This window comes from Excalfactoria chinensis, chromosome 32, assembly GCF_039878825.1.
Source record: "Excalfactoria chinensis isolate bCotChi1 chromosome 32, bCotChi1.hap2, whole genome shotgun sequence".
NCBI classification, from domain to species: domain Eukaryota; kingdom Metazoa; phylum Chordata; class Aves; order Galliformes; family Phasianidae; genus Excalfactoria; species Excalfactoria chinensis.
Genome location: NC_092856.1, coordinates 989998 through 1000298, shown reverse-complemented (window position 1 = coordinate 1000298; position 10301 = coordinate 989998). Strand labels below are relative to the sequence as shown.

Below are 10301 nucleotides of genomic sequence, written 5' to 3'. Positions count from 1 at the left end.
TGGGGGAGCTCCGCCTCCAACAGCGCTGCGCTCCGCCCCCCCCCCCTCCCCATAGAGGGACAGGAGTTGACAGCGGGGGCGGGGCTGCCCCCCCCAGCACCTAAAAACTAACCCCCCCTACCCCTCCGGCACCTATAGCTTAACCCCCCCCCCCCCCATATAACCTATAACTGCCCACCCCTCTGCCCCCCAACACCTATAATTGCCCCCCCCCCCCGCACCTATAACTGCCCACCCTCTGCCCCCAACACCTATAATTGCCCCCCCCCCCCAGCACCTATAGTTTGTCCCCCCCCATATAACCTATAACTGCCCACCCCCTCTGCCCCCCAACACCTATAATTGCCCCCCCCCCAGCACCTATAGTTGCCCCCCCCCAGCACCTATAACTGCCCACCCCTCTGCCCCCAACACTTATAGCTTAACCCCCCCCAGCACCTATACCTTACCCTCCCCCCCATATAACCTATAACTGCCCACCCCTCTGCCCCCCAATACCTATAATTGCCCCCCCAGCACCTATAGTTGCCCCCCCCATATAACCTATAACTGCCCATCCCTCTGCCCCCAACACTTATAGCTTAACCCCCCCCAGCACCTATAGTTGCCCCCCCCCCCCCCCCAACACCTATAACTGCCCCCCCCTCTGCCCCTAGCACTTATAGTTCCCCCCCCAGCACTTATAACTGCACCCCACCCCCACCCCCCCCGGGGCTATTTGGACCATTGGGTTTTTTTTCCTCCATAGTTGGATGAGTTTTTCCATAAGCTCTGATTATTGCCACCCCCCCCCAAGTTGCCCCCCCCCCCAGCCCCCATAAAACGAAGCAGTCCCACGGGGGTGCAGTGCTGCCATTGTACGCAGTGTTCCAAAGCCCCACCCCAAAAAGAGCAGAAAATAACCCCAAAATGACCCAAAATAGCAGCATGTGACCTAAAGGGGGGGGGGGGTTCTCTGGTCCTCGGGGGGGTCCTTCAGTCTCGGGGGAGGGGAGGGGGCGGCCCCGGGAGTGGTCTGAATGGGGGGGGGGGGGGGGGACAGGGAATGGAAGGATCCCATGGGGGGATGGAGGGGGCAAGGGGGGGGGGGTGATGCCAAGGGATGCCATAGGACCCCCCCCCGGAGCTCTGGAGGAGGAGGAGGAGGAAGGCTACCCAAAAGCAGAAGGAAGCCCAAGGGGGTTTGGGGGGGGGGGTGTTGTGCAATGCCCCACATGGGGTGAATCACGGCCAGCACAAATCCCAGCCCCCACTTCCCCTTTCCCACCTCCCACACATGGGGGGGGTCCCGACGGCCCCCCCCACCCCCCCCCTCCAAAGAAGGAATGAGGTACAAACTTCAAGCTTTCCTTCCCTTTTGGTGTTTTTTCCCTATATATATATATATATATTTATAGATATAAAAAAAAGAAGACACATGGGTGAGGGGGAGCGGTGCAGGGCGCTGACCCCTCGACCCCCCCCCCTGGCCCCCAAGACCCCCCCCCCTCCCCTTTCCAGCTCCAGTGTGATACATTCATGTGTGAGTGGGGGCAGCCACAAAGTGAACACTGAGAACAGAGCAGCCCCTCCCCCAGGGCTGGGTTGGGGGGGGGGATGAAGTGGAGGGGGGTGTTGGGAAGGGGTGATGGGGGGGGGGGGCACAGTGTCCATTCATCCCAACCTGGGATGGGGAACGGTTCTTTTTGGTTACACTTGCAACAGTCCGACCTCCTCCATAGAACAGCACCGGGGTCCGCACGGCCCCCCCCCTTACTAAAATAAGGGGGTGGGCGGGGGGGTGGACCCCCATTCAGTCCATAGGATGGCACAAGGGTGGGCTGTGCTCCCCCCACGGCAGCACAGTGGGGCGATGCTCAGCCCTTGGCCGCGTTGTCGGGGCTGCTCTCACCTCCCTTCTTCCTGCGTAGGGTTTCGATCCAGGCGGCGCTGGGCCGGGCAGTGAAACCAGCCAAGGTCAAGGAGCTGAGCCTCATGTTCTTCCCGGACATGATGAGCTCCCCAAAACCCTCCTGGTGGGAGAAGGCATAACCGGAACGCCGGGACCCCCCCCCCGTAACCCCCCCGTCGGGCACAGCGGTGTTGGGGCTTCTGCTTCTTGCGCACCAGCTGGGTGTAGCGCACCTGGATGTGGGGCGACGGGATGGGGTGAGAGGGGATGGGGGTGAAAGGCACAGCGTAGCCCCCCCACCAAACCCTCCCCCTCCTCACCCCACAGCCGTACCGTGTCTGAGAGTTCAGGCTTCAGGTCCAGCTTGAGGAAGCGGAAGGCCACGACGGGCATGATGCACACCACGGTGGTGAGAGCGATGGTCAGCCAGACCGTGGGCTGAGCCAGCGTGTTCTGTGCATTGCCTGGGGGAGGGGGGGTGAGAAGTTGGGAAGGGTGGGGGGTCGGTGGGGCAGCATGCAGCCCCAAGGGTCCCCCACAGGGCAGTGAGGGGGGTGCTGAGCAGGGTGGGCTCACCCACAAAGCGGAACTGATTGGGGAACAACTGGAAGAGGCCGTCGCTGTGCATGGCAAAGAGAATGGCGAAGTAAGCGGCCAGGCTGCCCCAGATGAAGAAGTGGTTGATGGCGGTCCAGAAGCCCGTATCCAACCCGATCTGAGGGAGGGGGGGAGGAAGAAGCAGAGTCAGGGGGTGGCCGTGGGGGGCTCTGAAGGGGGGGGGGAGGACAGATGGACCCACCTGCACGCTGACGACGATGACGAGGGAGGTGGCGACAGTGACGGCGAAGGACTGATAGTCGGCCAGCTGCGCCCCGTCGTCACGCGTGGCGTCAGCGAAGACGCCGTAGGGGATGAAGAACATGAGCACAGAGGTGTAGATGCCCTGGGCGATGCAGATGAAGAACTCGCGCTTGTTGAAGAGCAGGTTGAGCTGGCCGGGCTCGTACAGCTTGGGGTATTCCATGCTCCGTTGCTCCGGCACATCCTGCGGGCACGTGGCAGGCTGGAACCTCCCTCAGTGCTGCGTGCTTGGGGCTGAGCAGGTCCTGACAGCACCCAGAGACACCTCCCCCCCCCCTAAGGCTCAACCTACCTGATCAAAGACCCCCATGGCCAGCACAGGCAGTGAGGTGTAGACAATGTTGTACAGCGTGATGAAGTACTGGTCGTACACGGTCTGTAAAGAACGCTGGGCTCAGAGCAGGGCCCAACCCCCCCCCAGTGCCCCCCAGTGCCTCCCAGTGCCCCCCAGTGCCTCCCAGTGCACCATCGGTCCCCCAGCAGTGTGTGCTGCTGCCACCATGTGGCAGCTGGGGTGACATGGAGGTGTAGGATGTGGGGATGGGGGGGCTCAGCTTGTAGAGCTCACAAACCTGAGCTGAGAAGCCGCAGAAAAAGCCGAACCAGAAGTGGACCATAGTGAAGGCAAAGTTCTTGTAGAAGAAGTAGCAGAGGAATTTGCACATGCGTAGGTAGGACCAGCGCCCGTGCACCAGGAGAAGGCGCTGCAGGAACTTGAACTGTGAGAAGGAGTAGTCGGAGGCCAGCACTGCCTGGATGCCCTCCTGCCCGCTGATGCCCACCCCGATGTGTGCAGCTGCAGAAGAGGGGCACAGGGTGAGTGGCACGCAGTGGCACCCCAGCAAAGATGGGACAGCAGCACGAGGGACCCGGCCCCCTCCCACGCTCGCTGGGCCCCCAGGACTCACTCTTGATCATGCTGACATCGTTGGCCCCATCCCCGATGGCCAAAGTCACCGCCTTCTTGTACTTCTTGACCAGCTCCACCACCTGTGCCTTCTGCAGGGGCGTCACACGGCAGCAGATGACGGCCTTGCAGGCGCACGCCGTCTCCAAGAACTCCACCTCCATGTCTGCCTCCAGTGCGTGGGCCTGGGAGGGGAACGTGGGGCCACGTGAGGACAGACCCACAGCCGGGTTGGGGGGCAGCAGAGCCACAGTTAGAGGGGGATCAGACCCACAGCAGGCAGGGCACCGCGTCCAGCTCGCCTCTCCCTACCAGGCTGTGCCCGTTGATGACCAGAGCGTATTCACCCGCGATGGCTTCCAGCACGGAGGTGAGCTTTGAAGAGGAGAGTTTCTCCTGGTAGGAGAAGCCGTTGCCCATGGAGCGTGATCCATCCATCATCTTCTCCCGGGCTTTCCTGAGGAATGAATGAGGGGTGGTCGGAGATGGGGGGTCTGCTCAGAGCACCCCCAGCTGTGGGGTGCAGCCTCACACCTCCATCCTCACCTGAGCTCCTCGCGCACCTCCAGCACGGTGTGGCCCGTGACCACGAACACCTCCGTCATGTCATCTGTCAGCATCTTGCAGGAGTAGCCGATGTTCACCGCTGTTTCTGCACAAGGGGAACGTGGGGCTGAGCAGAGGGCAATGTGTGCCCCACATCCCTGCCCTTGCAGATGGGACCTGACCCACAAAACGCCTTCATCTCCAGCAGCTCTGTGCCTCACCTTGCTTGTCCCCCGTCAGCACCCAGATCTTGATGTTGGCCAGCGTCAGGATGGCGATGGTTTCGGGGACGCCTTGCTGCAGTTTGTCCTCGATGGCCGTGGCTCCAAGCAGCTGTAGGACCGGGACAGGTGGGGGGGTTCAGCACAGGCTGCTCTCAGCCACCCCCAACCCTCCTCCCCACATCCCCAGCCCACACACCATCATGTCGTGCTCCACCTCGTCGTAGAGCCGGGCCAGGCGGTCCTCACGGGCCTCGGGGGCTCCGCTGGCACAGCGCAGCCTCTCAGCCCAGTCCTCATAGTAGCTCTCCTCCAGGTCCTTGCAGGCCAACACCAGCGTGCGCAGCCCCTCACCAGCGTATTCCTGCAAGCAGACATAGCTGGGCACAGACAGACCCCAACAGCGCCCCCACAGCTTGATCCCCAAAGGATGCAGCCCCCCCTCAGCCCCGCCTGCTGCCCCCCCACCCCGCTCACATTCAGGTGGTCCGTGGTGACGTTGGTCAGGTCCTGGTTGGAGGGCTGCAGGCGCTCCAGCAGGATGGTGTCAGCGCCTTTGCAGTACAGCCGGATCTTGCCCTCAGGGCTGCGCACTGTGGGAATGGGGGGGGGGGACAGGCTGCCAGGCTCAGGGGTGCAGGATCAAACCCCCCTCCGAGCCCCATCCCCATCCCTGCAGTATCTCCACACCATGGGGTGCTGTTTCCCAGCAGCAGCCCACCCCCAAAGTCCCCAGCCCTGCTCTCACCAATGACAGACATGCGCTTGCGGATGTTGTTGAAGTCCAGGATGGCCAACAGCTGGTAGGTGATGGCTCGGCCCAGCTCATGCACCGTGATGGTTTTGGGCGTACGGGACCGGAACACGAAGCCAAAGTTCCTGGCAGCTGTGACTAACGCCCCCTCGTCTGGGGACTGCGCCTTGTAGTACAGCTCCCCTGGGGGCAGGGGACAGCAGGGGCTCAGCGCCACTTCCCACGCCGTGTGGGCAGCCCTGTCCCTCCTCACCCACCTTCGCTCTTCTCCTCGGACATGACGGTGTGGCAGAGTGAGAGCAGGCGGAAGAACTCGTGCACGTGGGGGTCCCCCAGCTGGACGGCCTCCAGCAGGCTGGGATCCCAGAACTGGAAGCCCGGATCCGCCAACGGGTTGAAGGAGAAGTCAACGGGTTCCGGCCTCTGGCAGGGACCGAGGAGGGGGGGTCACCCCACAGCACACAGCAACCCGCAGCCCAGGGCCGGGCGCAGCGCCCTCACCTCTCCCAGCTCCACTTTGTGACCCAGCACGTCCTGCACGTCGCCTGCAAAACGGGCCGTGGGGTGAACCAAGGGGCTGAGCGCTGCAGGCCTACTGCCACCCACACATAGGACTGCCATGGGGCAGCACAGCCCCACAGCACTGAGGCTGTTCCCCCCTGAACCTCCCCAGCTGCCCTGGGAGCAGATGGAGACCCCAAGGCAGGAGGGGCGGTGGGGCACCCGCACCCCATGGGACACCCAGTGCTCACCGTAGCTGTGCCCGTTCACGGAGCACTTGCTGAAGACCATGATGTTCTGGGTGAGGGTGCCAGTCTTGTCGGAGAAGATGTACTCCACCTGCCCCAGCTCCTCGTTGAGGGTGGTGGTCCGCGCCTCGGCCGGGGTCCGGCGCTTGGCACAGTACATCTTCTTGTCCCAGTTGATGAAGTAGCTGTGTCCAAGGCGGATCACCTCCACGCTATGGGGTGGGGGAGTGGGGGTCAGCAGACAGAGCAAGGCAGCACTGAGACAGTGAGGGGCACGCACCCCCCCACACACACACACATACCCCTGCACCCAGGGCTCCCCAGCACCCACTGCCCCGCGCCCTTCCCCAGGGCTGAGCTCACACCCGCTCCTGCCAGCAGCCACCGCCACAGCTCGGGATGCAGGGCTGGAACTGCGGGGCTCCCCGGGCATCCCGCACACCCCCAAACCGCCCCCCAGCCCCCAGGGCAGACAGCAACGAGCTAGTGGGAGGGGTGGGGGTGACACGTTCTTACCTCGGGGCTAAGGGTGACAGAACCCATGCTGGGGAACGAAAAGAGAGAGAAATTAAAAGAGAGAGAGAAGGGGACAGTGCAGGAGCCTGGGAGCTGCGGGAGGGCAGAGCAAAATAACCAGCGTGCAGCCAGGGCAGGGAGACAGGAGCAGCCAGACAGATGCAGCCGGGGGGTGGGGGGGCCACGGACCCACGGGGTCTCTGGCCTTTGAGAACCCCCAGGGCAGATGCAGCCCAACTCCAGCAGAGCAGCCCGTGCCCACCCTGCACACAGCCCTGCCCCGGGGTCCCCATCTCCTCCTCCCCTCTCCAGAGGACCCCTCTGCTAGCAGAGCCCACCCCCTGTGACCCCAAACCCAGCCCCACGGCCCTGCCCCTACCTCACATAGAGAGAGATGGGCACCACGGTGTTGAGGATGATGATGTAGGACCAGAAGGAGAGGAAGCCGGAGAAGACGGCGCTGTTCACCCCCTCGTCCCAGGGCAGGTAGATCTGGAAGCAGACGCCCACCTCGTGCTCCCAGATGGCATTGCCGATGGCCAGGATCACACCCATGCACACCAGGAACCCAAAGATCTGGGGACAGGAAGGGACATGAGCCCCAGCCCCATAACAACCCTCCTCACAGCTGCATTACACACACCCAGAGCACCAGCGTGTTCATCAGCCGGTCGATGCTCGTCCTCTTGAATTTGGTCCGCCCGCTGTTCTGCATCAGCTTCGTGTCTGGACCTGGAGCAGAGGGGGGACATCAGGAGACCCCCCCCACCCCCAACCCCACAGCACGGCGCTGCCCGGCCTCACAGCCCACCTGCAAAGACGACGAGGCCGAAGCACCACTCGGTGTTGCGCAGCACGCAGCCCCGCAGCAGCATGTTCTGGTTGCTCAGGGGGTATTTGTTCTCCTTCCAATACAGCGTCCCACCAAACTTGTCCAGCTTGTTGTTGGGGGGCTCGCAGATCACCTCACCTGGGCACAGAGGACACCTTGGCTCAGCCCATGCATCTGTGCAGCTCCATCCCAGCTGCCCCCAGCTCCATCCCAGTTACTCCCAGCTCCATCCCCAGCTCTGTCCCAGTTGCCCCCATCCCCATCCCAGTCACTCCCTGCTCCATCTCCAGCTGCTCCCACCTCCATCTCAGTCACTCTCAGCCCCATCCCCACCCCAGTTGCTCCCAGCTCCATCCCCAGCCCTGTCCCAGCTGCTCCCAGTCCCATTCCAGTCACTCTCAGCCCCATCCCCATCCCAGTCGCTCCCAGCTCCATCCCAGTCGCTCCCAGCTCCATCCCAGTCGCTCCCAGCTCCATCCCCAGCCCTGTCCCAGCTGCTCCCAGTCCCATCCCAGTCACTCTCAGCCCCATCCCCATCCCAGTCGCTCCCAGCTCCATCCCAGTCACTCCCAGTTCCATCCCAGTCACTCCCAGTTCCATCCCAGTCGCTCCCAGTTCCATCCCAGTCGCTCCCAGTTCCATCCCAGTCGCTCCCAGCTCCATCCCCAGCCCTGTCCCAGCTGCTCCCAGCTCCATCCCAGTGACTCCGAGCCTCATCCCCACCTCCATCCCAGTTGCTCCCAGCTCCTTCCCCAGCCCTGTCCCCAGCTCCATCCCCCACCCTGCCCCACTTGCTCTGCAGACCCATTTGCACCCCAGAACCACAGCACCCCACAGACAGCCTTGATCTCTCCAAACCAAACCCAAACCAGGTGACAGAGGAAGAACCCCAAGGGCCGCCCCATCACAAAGGACAGTTTTTGGCTACTCACCATCGAACCGTGCCAGCGTGCTGATATCTGCCAGCTCCGAGGTGACGGGGGTGGCCTGCCTCACCTTCATGTTGGTTTCTCTGCAGGGAGGAGCATGGTGTGGGGTGAGCACCAGCCCAGCAGAGCAGCTCACGGCCCCTTTTCCTTCTCCCCAAGGCTGAGGACAGCACCTACCCGTCCAGCTCGGCGGTCTCTACGTAGCACAGCCCATGGGGCTCGCTGCTGCAGAGGAGGAGGAGGTCAGCCTGCGGGAGAGATGCACTGAAGGCTGTGCTGGCACTGAGCTCCCCTCTGCCTCCCCCAGGGAAGCCCCACGCTGCAGCCCTGAGGCCAGCAGGACCCAATGTCAAACATCATCACCCCAAGAGCCCCAAGAGCCCACAGCCCTAACGCTGCTGCCCAGCTCCCAGCACCAGGGATACCCCAACCCCAGGAGGTGACAGCAGCCCACGATCCCAAGCAAACTCACCGCCACAAACTGGTTGTTCTCCAGCTTGATGATGTCCCCAACGCGGACGTTCATCCATTGCTCCTGTCGGAGGCTGCAAAGGGGACAGCGTGACACAGAGCCAGCTCTGCTTCCCCACACTGCCCCGAGGCCACCCCCCGTGTCCCTCCTGCCCCGTGACACTCACACTCCGCCGATCAGCACCTGAGACTGACGGTTGTTCACCTGGTTGTCGCTCTTATGGCGGAACTGGGCACACCATAAAGGCTGGTTAATGTCAACCATGCAGGGGATGGGCTCCAACACCCCCCCCCCCCCCCAGCCCATGTTGTGAGCTGACCCCAATGAGGGGAGCACTCACGTAGTCATCGGTGGCATCTTTGACGGCCGTGATGGTTAAGACGAGAACCAAAGGCACGATGGTGGTGAACCACGAGAGCGAGGAGATCTGCGGGATCAGCTGTGGATGGCAATGGGGGGGGCTATAAGGGGCTGGATGGCCCCCAAACTGCATCCCCCCAACCTCCCCAGCCCCCCGCACTCACCTGCAGGATGAGGAGGAAAAGGAAATAGGTGTTGGCCACTTCCTGGAACTGCTCGAAGAGGTTGACGGGCAGGAAGGTGACAATGTTGTACTTGGAGGTCTTGATGCAGTTACTCTGAGGATGGAAAAGGTGATGGAAGGGGGGTCAGAGCTGAGACCCTGCAGCTCCAGCACCGCTCCGGGGCCGGGCTGAGCTCCTGAATGTCCCCACACCCCCCTTTAAGCCAGGAGCCTGCAGGCAGCGCTGCAGCCAGGCCTGGAGCAGAGCAGCAGCAATAACCTCCATGGATGGGGGAAGGAGGGGGGGTGGGCAAGGTGAGCTGCCCCTCCCCCCCCTCGTCCTCTCCGGAAGCTCGTTAATTAACCAGACCCACCGCAGCGCCGCTCCGGGACCGGACAAAGTGGGGGGTGGGTTGGGGTCAGCTGGAGGACCCCCATAGGAGGGCAGCACATCCCCCATCCCCGCAGCTCGGTGCTGCACTCAGGGACACGCGGCTCCTTTCAGCCGTGACCCTCCCCGAGCTGGAGGGCACCAAAACCCCTCTGAGACCCCCCGAACCCCCCCGGGGGGGGGTCAGCGAGGAGCCGGTGGGGGGTGGTGGGCAATAGGGGGTGGTGGGCAATAGAGGGTGGTGGGCAATAGGGGGTGGTGGGCAATAAGGGGTGGTGGGCAATAGGGGGTGGTGGGCAATAGGGGGTGGGGGTCTCCACTCACCGCATACTGGAACTTCTCGTTGTACTCCCGTGCGTTGGCACGTACCCGGCGCTCCTCCTCTGCAATACAACGCCGTCAGCCCCCCAAGCCCGGCCCCACCGACCCCCAAACCCTCACGCCGCCCCCCCTGCTCGCCCCGAGACCCCCGGAGGACCCCCCCCTCTCTCCCGGCCCTATTCTATTCTATTCCCCCGCATCCCCAGGCCCGGCTCTCCCCTCCCCCACCGCCCAGCACGCACCGGCTCCCCCCGGGCCCCGAACCCGCGGCCACTTCTCGGGCATCTCCCGGGGCACCGTCATGGCTTCGGGCCCGGGACGCGCCCCGCCGGCGCCATCCCGCGGGGCCGCAGCCGCTGCTGCCCCGGGCCCTCCCCGCCCCGCCCCG

General features: G+C 63.5%; 1 protein-coding gene across 1 annotated transcript; it reads right to left on the bottom strand.

The window, feature by feature from the left end:
- Positions 1-1450: 1450 nt before the first annotated feature.
- On the bottom strand, positions 1451-10294 carry ATP8B2 (ATPase phospholipid transporting 8B2). The gene is given in 28 exon segments (XM_072358662.1): positions 1451-2054; positions 2056-2124; positions 2225-2355; positions 2468-2606; positions 2691-2936; positions 3045-3128; positions 3325-3548; positions 3661-3844; positions 3972-4116; positions 4206-4311; positions 4427-4538; positions 4626-4790; positions 4904-5019; positions 5175-5363; positions 5438-5603; positions 5682-5725; positions 5933-6141; positions 6825-7021; positions 7089-7177; positions 7257-7415; positions 8210-8289; positions 8384-8454; positions 8679-8751; positions 8845-8906; positions 9019-9117; positions 9203-9316; positions 9917-9975; positions 10156-10294. Coding segments are annotated over 28 exon segments (3591 nt in total). The 5' UTR covers positions 10217-10294; the 3' UTR covers positions 1451-1856.
- Positions 10295-10301: the final 7 nt, after the last annotated feature.